The 20609-nt window shown below is 37.6% G+C and overlaps 1 protein-coding gene across 3 annotated transcripts in view; it reads right to left on the bottom strand.

The window, feature by feature from the left end:
- LOC146157507 (focal adhesion kinase 1-like) overlaps positions 1-20609 on the bottom strand; it is a 110294-nt gene that overhangs the window by 72659 nt on the left and 17026 nt on the right. For 2 of the 3 annotated variants that reach the window (XM_083387853.1, XM_083387854.1), the window contains 10 exons: positions 13075-13180; positions 12258-12363; positions 9615-9787; positions 7585-7672; positions 6493-6635; positions 5785-5980; positions 4484-4588; positions 2221-2301; positions 1302-1412; positions 67-190 (listed from right to left, as the gene is read on the bottom strand). In XM_083387853.1, the coding sequence (XP_083243979.1) occupies positions 67-190; positions 1302-1412; positions 2221-2301; positions 4484-4588; positions 5785-5980; positions 6493-6635; positions 7585-7672; positions 9615-9787; positions 12258-12363; positions 13075-13124 (1177 nt within the window). In that variant the 5' untranslated portion in view covers positions 13125-13180. Of the gene's footprint in view, positions 1-66; positions 191-1301; positions 1413-2220; positions 2302-4483; positions 4589-5784; positions 5981-6492; positions 6636-7584; positions 7673-9614; positions 9788-12257; positions 12364-13074; positions 13181-16353; positions 16374-20609 lie in introns of those variants that run through there. The other variant, XM_083387852.1, reaches the window with a different exon arrangement.

Below are 20609 nucleotides of genomic sequence, written 5' to 3'. Positions count from 1 at the left end.
AGTTGTCCAGTCTTTTTGAAACGTCCAAACGCGCTAAGCCAACAACTGGTAAGCAAAGCAACTTACCGGACATGATGCCTCTTCCCGCGTCCCTCCTGGATAGACTCCGCATTGGACTTGCCTCCACAGTTGCTCCTCCACTACCGCTACCGTCCGCCTCTGGTGGTGGTGGCAGTTCGCGCTTGTTCAGCTACAAGTCAACGTTAAACGGGTAATGGTTTGAAGGTGTGGGTTGGGTTGAGCTGACTTCGCAAAGGTTTATTTAATATTTAAAGATATTTTTTGCCATGTTTGTATAAGAGTATATGTCAAGTTTGAAACGAGGCGAACTAAAGCAGAAAAACTTAGGAATTTTTCACACAACAATACGGAAAACTTTGCATCATCAAATATGATATTATGTAACTGAAGAACATATTTGGCAAACGAAAGCTGAAACGCGTAATCTAAAGCCCTATTTAAAAAATCGTAAGATAACTTAATGAACTCTACGATTTGGCTTATTGGAATTAATTAATTTGGGTGTTTAAGTGTTGATAAACACGTAACAGTATATGAAAACAAATTTCACTGCAGGCAACAATGAAGGAATAAATACATATGAATTGAAGTTAGGGATAGGCCTCTGGTGGGGTGGCGGCATTTCGCGCTTGTTCAGCTGCAAGTCAATGTTAAACGGGTCAAAATTTGAAGCTGGGTTGTTGTTTTTTTCAGAGGTTTAAGAAGCAAAGACATCTTTAAAAGTTGTGTCTGGTCGCAAAAATTATATCGAATCAATTTAATAAAAGTTGACAAGGTGTTGCACAAACTGTGAAACCTAACCAATAAAACCAAAACTACATTTTTGAAAAGCGTAAAAACGACAGGGGCTTTAAAAAAACTATTTCCGGTCGTGAAAACAAATCTGCTCTAATTGAATAAAAAAATGCTAAATTATCTCACAGAACATAAAAACGGTTAAATTTTGTTAATCAATAATGTCGTTTTACAGCTTTTGGTGGTGGCGCCACTGTTCAATTCAAGATAATATACCACATATTACAAAAATAAACTTAACAAAACGCATGGCAAAATGGCAGCCACATGCCGAAATTATATTTTCAAAAAAATAATTAGTTTCGAGATTACTGTTGCTTGGTAATGAGTTACAAAGCCAAAAAGATCGAGTAGATCGACATCATCTTAACTGAAGATGATGCAAGCGCGTATCGAGGCACCAAGATAATGTCGATGTACTTGATTATCAAGCTACATTACAGATTCGTGCATAGTGCACACAAGTGATGTTGGTTTTGACATACCGCTCTCACGATGAAACTGTGTTCCGTGCTGTTAACGATGCGGCAATATCCGTCGATCAGGTCCGCTATGTTTTCCGCAACAGCAAGCGAAGGCGCGGTTATGGTCAGCGGCTAAAAGTTTTAATGGAAAACAAATTAAATAGCAAATAAACTGTAATTAGCAATTAAAGATACACACACATATGTGTATTAACGACTGTGATCTATCCCTTCTGAAGCTGCTTTCTGACCAACGATTACGGCCTACGTATCATACACCGAAAGCAATCGCAGGCTCGTCCCGGTATGGCCGTGAGTTCGAACCTCACTGCAAGCTAGTTGTACCTGCCTTGCATGTATCATTGATTGATAGATTCGGTGAATGCGCAATGGCTTTCGGTGTACTAATACAATCCAGTGGTCTCCAACCTTTTTATTACCCGACCCCAATTTATTTAAACTGAAATCAGGATTTACTTGCGACTCCGGTTTGTTTTTCCAAAAAGTTATGTTTGAACTATATAACACAAGCGATTGATACATCATACAAAAGTGCTGTAATCGTTTTATAACATTTTTTATTACACTCGGGCGCTATAAAATCACCAAAACTCAAGGGAATTTGTGAGATGTTGGCGACCAGTGTACTAAATATTAAGTAAGCCTTATTTAAATAGTTTTAATGTCATTTGGTCGGATCAGATACTAAGCGGACCTATTAAAAGCATCAAGCGTCTTGCAACGCTCAGGATAGGCAAATGTATCATCACTTCCACAACAAAACAAAGGTAAAAAAATGAAATTTGTAGGTAAAACAGATTTTTTCTATTTGTGGTGCGTCCAACAAAATGATTCCCTTTAGCTAGTACTAATTGCAAAAAACAGTCTATCATAACTATATAGTCGGTCTTTAGGTATATAAAATGCAATTTGTTCTTACTTCGTTTGCTCCTTGAATTTTCAGAAGCAGTGTTCCTTTCTTGCTGGGGTCAGAAGAAGAGTCTGTTTGTATTGTCATCACCTAAGCATTGCGACAGGTTAAAGGCACACATCACTACAAAAACACAGTGACCACCATTTTGCTTATATTAGCACCATAACCAAACTATTTAGATGCAAGTATATTCCACATTTAAAGGTATCTGTAAAAAAGGCATTGAATTTGATTGTTCAAACACTTGAAGTGTACTTAAAAAAACCTACAAAAATACTTGAGTTTGTATAACAAGACACACGATAAGTCTGTCTGTTTCTAGATGATTATTTCGCTGATACCATGTGGCAAGACAGTAGTGGAATCTTCAGTAAATTTTGCGGAAACCCAGGTCAAAGAAATAATTCAAAGCCTACATTTTATGTATGCAATCTTGGGGTGTATCTTTATAGAATCAAAAACCATCGGCGGCAGGTTTTAGCCAGTCGATCACTGCTCCGCTTTAACTATGAGTTTTACTTGTTAATGTATGCAATCTAAAACCCCTAAAATTGCAAATGAGCCCTATCCTAACACATTTACATCGCACTTTAAGTTATAAATACACTGTCTGCGAACTTGTAGGCTACCTTAACAATCTGCGAACTTGTAGGCTACCTTACCAATAATTTTACCACTGACTTATTACCAAAAATCAAGGCGGGCAAAAATACTTGCTAGCACTGCACCTAGCTGATTGACTGACAGCCTGTCTCAGCAGTTAGAGCAAGAAGGGAAACAGACACTATTCAGAACGCGCAATCGTGACGTATTGTTTATGTTTTTGCTGCAATATGGCGTAATGGCTCAAGACGTTTAAGGGAACCAAAGTGTAGACTTTAATAGACTTAAATTAGGAAAGCAAACTCAAATCTTTGGGGAAACTAGCAAAAGCGAAAATAAGGGTTAAGTTCGCTAGATTTAAAAAAAATACTTTTTCAACTTAGCGTAGTGTAGTTACTAGTAGGGTGTTTTCAAACAACATATTGGACAGTTTTAGTCATTAGGGAGTATATTTTTGGACGTGTGCCTGATAACCCAACTAACACTAGTTTTGATTTAACTGGGTCTAATTAGGAAACATCGGATTTCACGGTGCTGCTTATTTAGTCCGTATATATATTATACATAGGAAGCGGTATTATTCTAAATTTTTTTATGCAAAGCCAACCAAGCGATGGGATTTTAACAGATAAGAACGCATTAACTTTGCTTACTTTAAAGCTAAACAACTTTGCATTTAAAACTCAACTAAAAAGACGTTTTGAAGACCTCGCTAATATGAGTAGGTTTTAACAAAAATCATTTCCAACAACTTTTAAATCAAACAAACTCTTTAGGACAACAGTTACGGCTGTACCACTTAAACATAACGTAGTGCAGCTGCTGTCTCCTTCATTTGCATATCGCATTCACAAAATTCCGAAGCAAACTAAACAATTAATTGCCTTTCTACAAGGGAAAGTCCCAGCTGATCTCATTAAGAAACCGAAAGTTCCCAAACTATTTGTGACCAAACAATACATCAAAAGTAACAAAAATATCGGTTGAGTTCTGCGCTTTGGATGCGTAGATGTGCAAGCTTACGTCATTACTTCCTGTCGTTTTGCAGTGACGTCACGGCGAGGTGAGCGCATAAGCAAACACACTGTAGGTGGGGCGTAAGTGGCTTTAGTGTAAACAGTGATGGTTAATCGTGGTAATCAGTAAAAAATGGGCCACTGGTTCGAAAAAAACCTTATACGCGGACATGTTAAAAATACTGCTTTTTTCGTGTATTTGTGTCTTGTCGATGTTAGCCAATGCACATAATATTTGCAAATGTATGAAATGTTCAGCGCTAACAAAAAAATCAGTTTTCGTGTTGCAATTAAAGTTCTGTACAGCTTTAAAAAAAATTTTTTTTTCAGTTCTGTACAGCTTCAAAACTTTTAATTCGCTTCACTCGCAATGGCAAGGCTTTATCATTATATTGCAAGGCTGAAATTGATATAAATATGCAAGTTACCAGAACAAATATATAAAGGTTTAGTTGAGCCATCGAAAAACACCCTAAAATTGCGCTGAACATTTTTTACATTTGCAAATACCATGTGCGCTGGCTAACAAGACACAAATACGTGGAAAAAAGCAGTAATATTTTTAACATGTCCGCGGCTATTTTAAAACACACACTTGTCTCCCTCAAACAATCCAAACGAAGTCACTACTCTTTCTAAAGTAAATCTACCTGATGAAACTCGGCCAGAACTGTGGGCGTGGCTCCCTTGTCCGTCCAATAGCTGATGCCGTCCTCTGGACCAATCACAAGCTCCACAGACACGCTCCAACCCGTCTGTGACGTAATAAAACAAGTTTTCAAACCACGCATATGGGTTGTATCTAGTGAAAGGCCATGTAAAACTACTGAACGCTTATCTTTTAACTTTATGAACACGTGTAACTTAGGACATTGGCCCTTGAAAGCCACAAATGACGTAAAACGGTAAAGATTAAACCGTATAATCAAATGTGATGAGTGATGGCGTATTAAACTGGTGTTTTGCGACGAACAAGTAAGGCAAATTACACATAGCTCGGGACGACATGTGTCTTTAGATCGAAATTTGTTTGCAAATTTTTATTGTCAACGCAATAAAATGCTTCAACAGTTTAAAAGATGTCTTGACAAACAGTTTAAAATATTTTAGTTCTGTGACAGTAACAGGGAGTAAATAAAAAAATAATATTCGTTACAGACCAAATACCGATTTCGTATGTATTTTTGAAAAAGTTTTTTACAGCTTTTAGCAAATTCCTAAACTAGTTTAATCCCTTTTAACAAAGAGCCATGGCCCGAAGTTACCTTCGACAAGGCCCCCGAAAATATCCAAGAACAAAGATTTCATAAGGTTTGAGGTTTAGACAGCACTAAGAAATTAGGTAGGAATAATAAATTAAACTAATTGGTAAGCTAAGCTATTTAGTTTTTTTATAAAACATTTTCAGCAATGCGTAATCCCCATGTATCATCATTTCCACAAAAATCCAATTTTAATTTATAAGAAAGTCTCAAATATTTTAGCAATAATCAACTCAACATGCAAGCATTGGCGAATGGTTGTTTCTCGACTCGTTCCCTTCTGAGCCTGCATAGCTCAGTTGGTAGAGCGACGGTCCCGGCTTGACCGGAGGTCGTGAGTTCGAACCTCATTGCAGGCTGGTTGTTTTTCTAGCCTGCCTTGCTTGCATCATAGATCGACAGATTCGGTGGGTCTGCGATGGCTTTCAGTGTACTATTGATATGTAAGCCGTAATCGTTGGTCAAAAAGCAGCTTCAGAAGGGCTAGATCTCAGTTGTTAACACTCTTATGTGTGTACTGACCGTGTACGTATGTTTCATTGTATCTTTCATCGGGTCAAAAATAGTACGAAAACAATACATAAAATACATACAAAAGGGACATAAGTGCCATATTATTCCCTGCAAGGAACCGCGATCCCTATTCCCGTTAAATAAAAAAAAAAAACATCGAAATCGTGTCATCTCACCCCCAGTTCGCAGCTGAACATCTCCTGGTCGAAGCGGGTGATGCGACGCAGGATCTCGAAGAAGCGGAACACGCACTGCTGGTCTGCCAGGCTCCCCACGTTGCGAAACTCACGTGATATCGACTTGCGAAGGTCGCGAGTTCGCGTGTTGTCCACCACAGACTTGGGGAAGAACTTGCGCAGGCCAACGTCTCGTCTAAGGCGGAAAAAATAGTTTTTTAAAGGAATTTTTTTTACAAAAATATTTTTTTCTTTTTTTTTCAGAAACACCTTTTTTCTGGGAGGTATTTTTTTAGTTAAAGCTTCAAAAGAGAATCTTAAAAAACATAAAGGCCTAAAAGTTTTTTACACTATTTTATTTTTGGGAACACCATTTTTTAGGGAAATTTTTAGGAAAATTACCTTTCTGGAAATACAAAATTCATACAGAAGTAGGTGGCATTGTGTAAATATGTTGGCTGACAATATAATACAAGATCTCTAGGTGTGATCATTTTAAAAAGGTAAACTAAGAATTAACTTGTACTATAGTTTTGGTTAGTAATACTTATTTCCTTAGCATGCAAATTCATCACTTTTTTTGCAAACTCTTAACTTATAGCCAATCTGCTATAACCTATCGTTGTTCTTCATCGAGCAAGACAAAAAACAACTCAAAATATAAACCAAAATATTGGCCTTTGCGATTGCCAAGAGCAATTGACTTACTCGAGCAGATCAAAGTTGGACTTCTTTTCGAAAACGTTGGAAGGCATATCCTTGAAGATGCGACGGATCTGCAAGCAACCCAGCTTTATAGCAGTCTCGTGGTCTATCTTCTCAGATATCACCTCCAGGTAGTCGCCATAGACCTTGAAAAAGTTAGAAACACTCTTTAGAACAGAGGTGGGCAAATAATTTTGACAGCAGGCCGAATGAGAAACGTGAAATGTCCTGGCGGGTTAGGTCAAAAAGTGGATCTCGAATACATATTATACAACGTTTAATTCCTTTCAAAAGAATCTTCAAATACCCTTGTATTGATAATCTGGTAAGATCAGGAACATATGAGGATGCCTTACAAGAGTGATGTATTCAATAAATTAATTCGAAATCATGAAAAAAATGTTAAGGATTATTTTTGCCTAAAAAAGTTTTATTAAAAATGAGTCGCGGGTCGGATTAGATTGCTTGGTTGGCGGTAGTTTGCCCAGGTCTGCTTTAGAACAACAGTTCCGAATACGATGAAACGTATGTACACCAGAGTCCTGCGACGATTGAGTAAAATCAGTCGGCAATTGGTACATGAAGAATTTTCGTACAAGCAAGACATGCATGGGTTTTGAAGCTTATACTTGTGACCACATACATACCGGGACCGTCGCTCTTCCTACCTAAGCGGGAAAGCAAACGGTACAAGGCTATGGAAAAATAACAACGTCATGAGGCCACAATCTTCCAGTCTCAATTGTTTTTATATGAGCTCACAAAGAGGTTATGATTTTGTTTTGTTTTTGGGCAATAAATGGAAACCGATTTATTGGGTTTAATTCATTTTAAGACAATCTGTATTTATAAAATTAAGCGCTTTTAAATTTAGCGTTCAACGGGTAATATATGACAATTACACTTCTCAGCTAACTTATATGCGCCTTTGTTCAACGTTCACCATACGAACCATTGTCTTAAATTAGTATAACACACGACTGGACCGACAGCTCGCAAAGTGAACTATATTGAATTGCCAGTAAAACGCAACCCATCATAGTGACAGAGCAGCAGTCCATATAGACAAACCTACAAACTTGAACTGCTATGTACCTGTGTGTAGTAATAGTAGAACGAGCTCTTGTCCCTGTCGTGCATTTCCTGTATGTTCTTGGGCAAATATCGCACCCGAAGTTCATACCTGGAAAATAAGCGGGGTAAAGATTTAATATTGACTAAATCGAAACAAGCAACCTTCGCAACAGTGGTTGCAGCTAAAATAGATATACGCAAATTATACAAAAAAACGCCCAAAAATTATATGAAATGGCATATGTACCTCTAATCTGTAAAATAACTACTGACATGTGATTTGCTAATGGTATTTAACACACCACTTTAGATGAATCAGAACGCAAAAATTGAAAATAAAAACCTGTTTGACTGTTTGACTAATAATTATGATTATAGGCCTTTTGATTATTTAGTATTTTTACAATTTTCTGGTTTAAAATTAACACGAAATATAAAATAGCTTGATAATGAATGTCAAAGCCGAAAAGGTCGAGTAGATCATTATATTGGCTAAGACGTTTTAAAACGAACTTGTATCATCTTCAGTTAATGTGACTAAGAAGTAAACTTTACTTACTAAAGATGATACAACTTCGTATCGAAACGTCTTAATCAAGAGGACGTTGATTTACTCGACCTTTTTGGCTTCGCAATTAATATCATCTACTTTACGGATTCGTGCATAGTGTACCCAAATATAAAATACGTGTTATATTTACCAGAAAAACAATTGACTTGGCGAATAAAAACAAACAAATGTTCGCATTTAGTTTGGTTTGCATCAGAGACATGCACACACAAGTTAAGGTCAGCGCAAAAACAATGGGGACGAGTCAAACTAGTCATAAAATAGAAATAGACCAGTTCATGCGCAAGTTAATCTATAACTGTCACAATACCGTTCATGGCTTTGCGACCGACCAACAGACCGAGCGGTGAATAAAGGATGACAAGCTAGAAAACTCTAACGACGCTTGTTTGACGTAGTAAGAATATCAAAGCCCATACTGAAGTATCATTCTGAACGTTTCGAATAACACTTTATTCATTTTCAACATAGTGAAAGGGCACCAACATTTAGAATAAGTGCCTTCACACTTTGTTGAAAATGAATCAAGAGATATTGGAAATGTTCAAAATGCTCCCTACTTCTATATGGGCTTTGATATTCTTATTACGCAAATTACACTCTTACATTGGTTTTTTTGAAAGATAGACACACTTATGTGCTTATCAAAAAAAAACTGTGATCTTGCTTGCATCATTGATCGACAGATTCGGTTAGTCTGTGATGGCTTTTTGGTGTACCATACGAAAGCAGGTATAATTTTGAACGCTTCCAATAATTCTTTTCTTCAACATCAAAATGTTCAAAATAATACCTACTTCTGTATGGGCTTTAATATTCTTATTACGTCTTACTACAACCTCCAAACATTATACACCATAGTCAAATCATTTGTAAATAAATGTAAATCCAAGTCAAGTCATTTTGAATAAATAACAAGTCCAGTCCCAGTTCAAGTCATAATTTTTAAGTCAATTTCAAGTAATTTCATTTTTGGTGCGGTCTATTACGACACATAGGTTCGCATTGCGTAAACATATCAGAAAATAGCGTAAACAAATGTAAATTAAAAACTGGGTGATTGGTCGCCGGTCAGCATACCAGACTATATAAACACATGCTGAATCGATCTAAAATTTGACAGGTTTATGACTTAAACAAGTTCTTTGGTAGATGAACATGGCGTAGTGTGTTTGAGTAGATTGCAACCTAATGCAACTTTGATTTTGAAATGATTGATTGTAGGAAAATCGCATGTCGGGTTGATGTAGTTTAATATAAGGAACTTTACATAAATATACCGTTGCTGCCAGGCCTTGTTTAATTATAAAATTGTTCTTCCGGCCAAGCTTTATTAAAGTGCCAAAGTTTCGATCTAGCTTCAGATCACGTCATAAACAATTGCTTTACATAATAAAAGTTGGCAAAAACTATATTCTAGGGGGGCACTTGACCATGCCCCCCCTCAAACTGTATTTTTGCCTATATTCGAATGGCCTACCTGCATTCCGCTGGTCCGAAGTTACTGAATCGTTCTGTGACCTCCTGCATTGGGAGGTTCGGGTGAAGCCAGAACACGTCACCAGACTGAACGTGACGTAGGCGCAGCCCGAAGCAGTTCTCGTAAGGCAAGCCATCGGGATGGATGCGGCGGGTGACTGCGTGGATTATGCCCTGCGGGTACAGTCAGGTTATTGTGAGGGTTGTAACGAGTTGTCGGTTGTAAAATACAAAGTATACATTTCTTTATTGTTAGGTTTATTAAACAACAGCAGCCTTTGGCATTTAATAAAATTACTCGTTTTAATTAGGTCTTTGGCCAAAAATGACCTAATTTGAATCTAGTCTTTGAGGAAACGACTCGACTGCAATTGGCAAAGCGAACTTGGATTTAAAAACCCTAATTTTAAAAGTTTTATATATTCGGACGATCTTACCTTTAATTTGGACATTTGGTTAATGCTGTTTTTTTGTGATGGAAATATTGCTCAATTAAAATGAATTTACAGATTAAGAAATATATTTCATTTTATGCCAACAATAAACAACAAAAAATACTGATTGTAAAAAGGACTTCGATAAATTGTTTCTACGTAGATATAAAGGGGTTGGTCGAAACCCAATTCTTTTGTTACAGTCTGTTTCGAAATCTGTGTTTATTTCTCTTCCGTGAAAATTCAGGGAGTATTCGATTATATCTATGTGTGAATTTCCAACTCTAACCCATGTGGGCAGTCAGGACTTGATGACCTTTCCGGTTCTTTCGTTGCCCTTGTGTTATTCTTTATGCTCTTTTTTTTCAATGTTTGCAAATATTCACAAAAATAAGTTGATTTTATTTTTTTAGACTTTTTTAGTAAAGAAATGCCAAAGTCATAATACTCGATAAAATCGACATTATTTCCTTTATATTTATCGAATATCATGGCTTTTCTATTAGTATTGTAATTTGTTATTTATTTGTAAAGAAAATTAAATGATCTTTTGATTAGCATTCCATACAATACATTATCTCACTAATATGTATTCAGTTTTCCATAAGGTAACTTAGTTATCGTCGCATATTTCTTTTATTTCAGCTATGAATAGGCGCAACGAGCAATGGAATAACCCACTTCCAATTGGTAAACGCTTAGTTCAACTAAAGTTACTTAAGTGTGAGCACAGCCTTTCAGTTTCGGCGGACTTTAGCCGTGACTACAGCATTAGCAGAGGATGGTTTGTTGCTGTTATAGCAACTACAACACGGGCCGCGATAAGCAACAGGAAATACAGGCCATGAAATCATGACGTGGGAATGCTGCGGAGTTGAAACCAACTACTAATGTGTGGCTTCATCAAAGTGGCCAAGGGCAAAGTCCAGCATAAACATACTTTAAAATTATATTTTTTTTAAAACCTTGCGAACAAAAAAACACATAGGTGTGAAAACATACATTGGTTTTAAATTTAATTCTTTCAACAAGTCGACATTTTTAGGTTTTTGGTTAAAAATCCAATATCAACAAACACAAAGTGTGTATTACTTAAGATCTGGTGAAGTTTGACAAAAAATCTTTTTGAAACGTGTATAAATTTTAGGCAGAGTCCTTATATTAGAAAAAAATTGTTTTTCTATATAAATATATATAAGTTGTTGCTATCGGGCATTTATAATAGTAATAATGCTCAAAAACAGTTCCTCTGGTAATTTTAACTGTTAGCAAACGTTTCGGCAACCTATGCAAATCGCCTTTGTCAGGGGACGCCGAACGCTCGTAGTACAATAAAATAAGATTTCTGTTATAAATCAGCGAAGCGCATTTATTTTCGGTAATAAACAACGCCGAAATCGCGCAATTTCCTAATTACTAAGCTGTGCAGCGCGCGCATATGGTCGTCTTCTGAGTTCGGGAAATTTTGATTTTGGTCAAAAGGAAGGGTAAACCTGTTGTGGACTCTAATTTGGGGCACTCGGTGTTTAAAGATTGATGTGGGAAAAAAATGCGAACTGTTAAATGAATTCTCTTATTTAACATAGTTTTTTTTTTCTATTTAGAAGTTGAAAAATCGTTTCCCTATTCGAGTGCAACTTTTGTTTCATGTAGCTTTGTAAACCCGAACAAATATACATTTTGTGTGCAAGCTCAAATCTTTAGGACTAAAAAATATTTTTTTTTTAATTTTCATACAAAATTAGGGTTAGATAAAAAAAATCAACATAAAATACGCGGCGGGATTACAAGAAAAGCCTAAATGTACTCGAAGATATTTTTTCATAGTTTCATGAGTTTGGTTTTCTGGAATCCTTCAGCACACTTCGCCACTAAAGAGGTGAATATCGAACTCAAGTTCAACAGTTCACCGAAGTCTAAAAGCCATCGCAGACTCAGAAAAACACGTTTTTCTAGCCTGCCCTGCTTGCATAATTGATCGACAGATTCGGTGAGTCTGCAATGGCTTTTGGTATACTAATGATATGTAAGCCGTAATCGTTGGTCAAAAAGCAGCTTCAGAAGGGCTAGATCTCAGTTGTTAACACACATATGTGTGTGTAACTTTCATTGAATCAAGTTCAACAGCGTTCAAATACAAAGGCAGCAAGTACGTCGCCACAAAAGCGGCGGTTTTAACGTCACACTTCCACTTTGACACGAGCACTTACCCTAACGTCGATGGGGTCTGAGTACTTGACCGTGCTCAGGGAGTCATTCAGCTGATGCACGGTGATGATGCTCTTTTCCAGAGCGGCGAGCTCGTTCGCCGTTGGCCTGGAAAAAAACATTTTTTTTCTGTTTTGACATATATTGCCAAGGAGCGTGTTCACTGTTCGGTTAAGAGGGTTATCGACAGGCTCAAGCCGAAATTTTTGCCCAAAAAATTGCAAAAGAAATATGGAAAATAAAACTTAAGCTAAAAATTTGATCAAAACGTGGTAAAGGAAATAAAAACTAAAACTTAGGGTAATTTTTTCCTCTAACAGAAGCATCACGCCACATATAGTTCGAAATTCGGTTTTGCAGAATTGATCGAATGACATTATTTTCAATTTCAGGCTAAAACGAAATGCAAGGCACTCTAGGTTTACAACGAAAGAAATCTGACATTTGAAAGTCTTCCGACGTTTTTATGGGAAATTGAGGCGAGGCATTCCGATGCTTAAAAGCGTAGGCTAACTGTTCTTGAAATTGGTTAAAAAATCTGATGTTCATTGCATTTTTACAACGTTTTAGTGGATTTTCCGTTAAAATCATGTAAATCTATTATTAGTGATCGCTTCTTTATAATAAGCTTGGAGGCGTACGGTATGCTTTAAGGCTGCAAAAAGTACAGTTTCGTAAACAAGTAAAAAAAAATATTTCTCCTTAACCATATTAACCGTATAAGAGCAAAAAATGCCGAATGTTACAACACGTAAAAACAGTTTATTTTCAACCGGCATATTAACCGTACAACAGCAAAAAAATACCGCGTTCACTCACTTTGGATTCCTGGAGGGCAATGGGGGCTGGTGTTGCTGCTGAAGTGGCATTCTGCTTTTATCCTCGCCCTGCGCGACGCTCCAGTTAGCTGTATCCTCTTGGAAACCTGTCAAGCATATCACAAAACATACAGGGTTAATCAAAGGCTATTCTGCCAATGGCAGTGACTCTGGTTAAGGCGAGAGACATTTCCGTGCATCAGCACTATACATATCGACTGTACAGCTTAGCGGAAAAAGTGTGCAATGAACCTGCTTGGCAAGCCGTGTAATGTTTGGGTAAGAAACGGTTGCATCTAATTCGAGAGGTGCCTTAAAGTCAGGAACGAAAAATAACCCTTTCGAACGCTTGGCCAAACATTCTTTCGCTTTAATATCAAAAAAGGTTTAATTAAGTACACTATGCACGGATCTGTAATGTATAGCTTCATAATGAATCGTAAAGCCAAAAAGGTCGGGTAGATCGAGTAGATGATACAAGCTTGTATTGCAACGTATTAATCAAGATGATGTCGATTTACTTGTTTTTTTGGCTTTGCAATTCATTATCAGGTTTACTTAAAATGCTGATTTTATGATTCTATCCATTTTAACATTGCATTTCATTGAATGGCATTAAAATCTTACACGTTTCATTCAGACAATTAAAGCCATTAAGTCATCACTATATATTACAAGAAAGAACGCCAACACCTTTGACACGACAAATCACATACGCGGACATCCATTGTACACAAACAAATCGTAACAACAACTGTGTATGCGTCTTTCCCATCAGGATACTAATAGACGAGCGTGGGTTAACCAGTAAAAGAACCATACGGAGGTCGAATATTGTCATGTTTGTTTGTACGACAAAACAACTACAACGACACTCAGAATAACAAGAAAACACAACAAATCTTGGAAGACAACCGGATATGAAAGTATTTCTGTTTCAGCGTATTTTTCGATTTAACGTTCAACAAATAAAAATCAATTTTCTCTTCTCAGCCATTATTCTTTATTCAGGCATATGCCATGCGTAACCAAAACAATTAGAATATTACAATTTGTCACTATATATAAGTTACTGAAAACCAAACCACGATGTAACAAATAGGAATGTCAATAAACGCTCGTTAAGAGCAATAAAGTTTACGATATAGTTTAGATAGCCATGCTGCTCGTCCTATACTTTGTTGTTCTGGTATTATGGAACTATTTTAAGTTGGTGTTTTAGCCACAGAAAGTTACCTCAGCAAAATTTTCGATCCACGATCCTATTTTAATCCAGTGACCAAACTAGACACAAACACGTGTCACGAAGTTTCGATTACGTAAAGGGTTGTAACACTCAGCGTAACTATAAAACCTAAAGTTTAAAAACCCGAGTAGAAACAGGCTCACATTTTTTTAAGGAATATACACTTATCCTGTTTTTACTCGGGTTTATAAGCTTTGGGTTTTATTTTTAATATCAGCGTTAGCGGAACAGTGATCGACAAGCAGAAACCGGATTTCCATAAAGATACACCCTTTTATATATCTTCTCAGCAAAACATTACCAAGTGCAGTCAGGGTCGTATGAATTTTCGAACATTTGGCCTTATTGATAAAAGAGAAAAAAATCAGACAGCGACAACTGTTCTGTAGTTTCGATATCCCCAAATAACACTGTGCAAAAGTAATGGTCGACAAATATATAACTATTCCATGACGCGAGACCCCGGGTTATTTATCAGGTGATAATAGATAAATCAGAATCAACAGTTATCAATATTGACGCCAATAGGACCAATGAGTCAGAGATGAACACAGTAATAAATGTTCACTCTAATTAGTAACGCCCTTTGCGAGTGCCACTTTAAACCAGGAAGAACAATTCAGCAATGCAAAGCGCATATGTGTATACATATATAGATTAGACCTCACATTAGACCGCTTATTAATATCGCAATTCGGCGTAGGTTGATTCCTAAATTTCCAACAAAGCACATTAGGATTGGGTTTAGCTAAATATCTTTAATTAATATCGTTAAATAGTAACTTTGTTTAGATTGATAAAACCTCCTAATTTCCCAATGAAAATGCATGTTCAAGGCACATTAGGTTTAGGTGGGCTACATATATTTAATTTTGGTACCTTAAAATAGCTTTTTGCGCCTTAACGACATACAGACGTTACAGACGTTACAGACGGCGCTTAATAGCATTAGGGAAGCGTTGCAGCATGTCTTGTAAGCTAACAAATAGCCTATACTTCCGTTGACACTTTACCGAGGGAATGACATGACGAACGGGGTGCTGCAAATAGCAACACAAACAGCTTTCTTCGAGTACCCTGACAAGCACAGACAAACCAAAACAAACCAAGACTCAAAAGTCAACTTGGACCAACGGTTGTTTTCTGGATCGATGGATAAGAAGGTAAAAAAAATTGAATGATTTTAAACTACATCAGTGGTTGAAAAGACATTCACATTTCAGATCTACGAAGCTGTTGCACAAAATTTACCGAACAACGGAAGCAAAGTAACAACCGACTGCAGTTAAACAGCTTTGGAAATACCTCTCCCAGTACTAACAAACTTGGGCAAACCAATAAACCATTGACTGACACTTTTACGGGGGCAGTTTGTGAACAGAAAAGGTCAACGTGGTATTGTTTCTTAATGAAACTGAAGAACTGCCGCAAAAACAAGTTTCGCACGTTTTGGCATTTTTTTTTTTTTTTTTTTTGCCATTTTTAATCAGCAGTAGATAAAATAGTTGAAGATAGGTGTTACACCACGGAATTGTAAAACCAAAGTAACAAAACGTTTTGACAACAACAAGCTATCGACCATATCACTATGAAGTTTACACAATTGATTTTTTACCATTTTTGATTTCCATGGTTTAACAGAAGTAATATAATTGTGGTTTACTGCCACACAACATTATAATGACCGCAACAAAAAAAATGTTGCCCATATTCCAACAACAAAAACATTAGACCATTTTCCTGCCGTAAAAAATGTTTGACCATATCACTTTACTAAAAAGTGATGACCTTTACAAAATAAGCCTCGTCACAAAAATATTCCATTCAAACTGTCGCAGTCAACCCAAAATGATTACACCACACATACCACTTTCACGCAACCGAGTGACCTACCAATGGTCGAATAAAGGTCAAGATCTTCTTCAAACTGATCGGCCACATTCCAGCCACAAAAGTTTGACCATATCACCGACACAAAAATATTGACGATACTCTAGCCACAAAAATAAGATGCCGCGCAAACGAGTGACCTACCAATGGTGGAATAAGGGTCAGGATCTTCCTCAAACTGATCGGCGTCTATCATATCGCCGTTGGACCAGCGTTCGTTTTGTTCGCGGTTGGCGAAAACGTCGCCATTCAAACACTCAGGCTGTTGGGAACTGGAATCTAAGCGAAGGTCGGGGTCCAAGCGCCGCGGAGCGTCGCTCAAACTCTTGATGAGCTTTTTCTTTTTGTGCACCTTGGCGTAAATGGGTTGTACGTTGAGTTGTTGATTGTTGCTGTTGCCCGCGCTAAGCTTGTCGTCTAGCGACTTATTGCGCGAACGCAGTAACGTGGTGGTCTTTTCCACCAAAAGACTGCTATATTTGTTCATGGCCATTTCGGTTTCTTTTTTTGTTGGTATAACTCTACGCTGCGAAGCGAAATGGCTAAGCCTCTACTATAAGATTCTTCTCATCTATGCTTGGTTTGCTGTCCAGTAATTCCACTTGAATTTTTAAAAGGTAATCCACTTTTGAACGAACAGCTGATAAATCCACTTGTACAGTTTAGTCCTTTTTTGTGAAACAGCAAAATCAGTGCCGCGATAAAACAAGCTTTCAATAAAAAAGTCAAGTCCCGATTGTTTATCGAGAAAGCGTGAAACACACGGCAGCACTTACAAAAGACATATATTCCGCCAACTTTATATAAATACACTGATGACAACGCAGGCCGTCGTCACACAACAGGCAGTGCAATCGAACTAAACACTAATTCACACGCGCGATCTGCAGGCCACAGAAGCAGCAGCACAACAACAGTATCAGCCTAGTATTTTCCACAGCCTGGCCAGCATAGGCCTTCGTGATGCACGCGTGCGCTCGAACAGTGATGACGCAAAACGCAAACTCGAGGTTCACAATTGAAACTGCATCAGCAGCTCAGGATAGCAACAGTAACAGTGGCGGCGGTGGTGTGTTTTAAATAGGCAGACACAATGGCAGATGCCACACTGCGCCCTTTGCATTACACTCGTGTTTTTTAAACTAGGGTCCACGGATCACTTGGGTCTGTAAACTAGTTTTAAGGGGTGCATAAAGGCATATTGAAATATGAGTCTATATTTAAGAAGTAATTCATTTTTTCACAGAAAACAGTTTAATTAAAACAAAACGGATTTGCCTTGAATGTATTTAGACTCCATTTTACTTTGACATTTAAGACCGAAATCAGCAGATTTATGAGGTCTATTTGTATTGTGGCGTCTTTATTTGAAATTTTCTTGTCCACCTTGGTCCACGCGATGCAAAAATATATTTTAGGGGTCCGCGGTAAAAAAACTTCAACAACCCGTGAATTGTACTAAGAGCCGGTGTTCGATGGCCTCGAAGAAAGGCTACAGGCAGAGGGCTGGACTTCCTTTCAAAGGGCTAGAGATTGCTGTGCGTAAGTGCGTTGTGCAACAAGCACCGCGTCACTTCAGGAAGGCATTTGTTTATCAAATTCCGAACCGCCGCGAACCGGTCAGCCTCACCACCGCGTGGGGGCGCTAACGTCGAGGAATGACGGTATTTTTGAATCATTGGAAAAAGTAAACATAAAACAGCAGACCAAAGCACAAGAGAAAGAGCGGTTCTGTTGCCATTTAGCACCAATTATTTCGAAACATGAATAATCACTGTTTAGTAAGGCATTAATTTATAATATTTATGAGTATAGGTGATAAGAAAATGCAAATCAACTTTTGAAAGCATTACGAACTTCTTGTTGCTTTAATCAAACCGCAGTGGTAACAGCTAACAGATGCACAAGACAGCACCAGTGACACGATTTGCCACCAACCTCAACTGTCAGCTGCCAGTCAAGCGGGTAAAACGATGTGAAGGTAAAACTCAATGATTGATAACAAGCGCGGTTGTTTTTATAATGACATATAAATCTTCGGCGCGTAATTGTTGGAGGTTGGGATAGGACGTAGTAAGAATATCAAAGTCCATACAGAAGTAGGTAGTATTTTGTGAGCATTTCGATTCACTTTTTATTGATTTTCAACAACATTGATGTACGACATATAAATCTATCTATATACAGGCAACTTACCTTTTATAAGGTATGTCTCTTCATTGCTAACTTCGCTTGTTACGAATGTTTGGTGCATGGCGCAAGGCACTGAAATATATTTTTTTACAAGCCTATAGCTGACCAGTCGTCAACACGTAAACCTTTATCAGCAACAAGCATTTGTATCCAATATACCTTTGCGTAGACCTTTAACTGAACTCCAAAATGTGCGCAAATTCTTCAACTACTTGTACAAACGTTATTCCATCAAGTAGGCAATCCTTGATACAGCGACTGGCAGGTCACTTTTGTAAGTTGAAAATAAGGATCTAACTCCTTTAAACAGAATAAAGTACAAAAGAAACAACTTTAACTTGCACAACAAACGTAGAACGTTTTCTGTTTATTTTCCTTCGGGCAAACTAAAATAAATACACTCACACTAGTTTCATCATGATCAAGACGACCATTCACAACAACTAATTAAAATAGGCTTTTCCTACATGGTAGCTTTCCGGTCACGCAAACTGCAGACATGAAACTGGCGTAACATGCTGGGGGAAAATTTCCAGAAATTATGACCATAGCAAGTCAAATAAGGCTGTTCGAGGTGAAGTGACGACTGAAACAAATTTGTGCTAATTCTGGACCTTTGGCCTCATACAGCATTCCTTATTCTTAATGGTGGTCTTAAGCTTTACTCCGGTTCTGCCCAACAATTTTAAGTACCATAATAGAATGCACTAAGTAGACCTGTGACACTGTATGGATAAACGGACCTTATTCAACACTCCGTATTCTTAAATGGGATCTTTGAAGATTTACTCTGGTTCTGCCCGAAAATGTTAAGGATAAGAGCACATTATGTAGAACTGCAAAACTGCATGAGAGTTGAAACGATGACGTCACAATATTCTTGGCTTTTTGTCCCCCAATCAAAGGCCCCAAGGGGTACAGACGCATAAACCTCCAGTACTCACCTACATACCGCTCTACGCCATGTCTAAAAATGTGAAAGTTCTACGGTGTATACTTTTCTATAAAGCTTCGGACAAAAATCGGTATGAAACATGCAAAGCAAACCATAACAACCAAAACGGAATAACGGGAAAAAAAAGATATGTCCTGAAAATAAATGTTCGGCCCATATAATCAATACAAGTTGCTGCTAGCAGTTGAACAACGTTTGACAGCGCTTCTGTTTAGGTGACCGCGCACTAATCATTGAGCACTGAGCAGTTATAGTTGCAGTCCATCAAAGCAAGGAAAGGAAGTTTGATGAAATTTGTATATTAAAAAGAAAGGATGTTCGGCGATTGCCGCTTCGCTGTCACGCCGAATGACGTCACAACCGTCACAGCAGAGATACACGAGTTTCCAAGCAACAACACAAGTTAATGTTAAAGCTAAGAAAGCGGGCAAACTGAATGTGTAAATATGAAGATTTCTCCTCGCTCCTAAACGTTAATGACGACAATGACAAATGAAAGCAATTATTTTTTAGACATTCCTGTTTTTGGTCCTGTCTTACAAAAAAAAAAGAAAAAAAAAAGCTGTTTCGCAATTATTACCGTTGGCTGTGAAAAATGCCTTGCAAGAAAACCTTCACGGGCTTTTGCTAACTTAGTTGAACCAATCTGAAATCATCGTTTAAAGTCAAAATAAATATTACAACCATTGGTTGGGGCATTACGCTGGTGGAAATTGACAAAGGCTGTTCGGAATACAAATGCCAATAAAATAGAAGGCACGTAAATATGGGCCAAGAAATCAAAACTCCATGAACGGCATGATCATCCCTGACCAATTTTACTTTGAAAACAGCACGATTTATTTATTTATAACACTATGCTTTGTGGTGAACGTGTAAGTATAGCTCGTTGATTTTCGGGCGAAGTTTCTGCTCTAGACAACTGTAAATGTCTAATAGTCGATAAATGTACAAAAGAAGGTCTCCGACCTCTTCGTCCATAGTTTACTTTCAAGGGGCAACACACAACGTTTCGCCCATGCTGAGCAAACATTGCAAAGTTCCAGTTGTTGTTTATGTGTGTGGGTTCTATTCGAATATAGATTCCAGAGGGCGATGAGTATTTCTTGTAAAAATGCTAAAAAAGATAAAGCAATCGGTGACACTATAAAGACAAATCGTATTGTATAGTTGACAAGTTTGACTACCCTATTTAGAATTAGAAAAATACGGCCATTTACAAAGATTGGTAAAATAGATAAAAGAACGTCTG

This window comes from Ascidiella aspersa, chromosome 4 (assembly GCF_963924565.1).
Source record: "Ascidiella aspersa chromosome 4, kaAscAspe10.2, whole genome shotgun sequence".
Taxonomy (NCBI): Eukaryota; Metazoa; Chordata; class Ascidiacea; order Phlebobranchia; family Ascidiidae; genus Ascidiella; species Ascidiella aspersa.
Note: the sequence above shows the minus strand (reverse complement) of the source record. Positions and strands in the feature narration are given on the sequence as shown.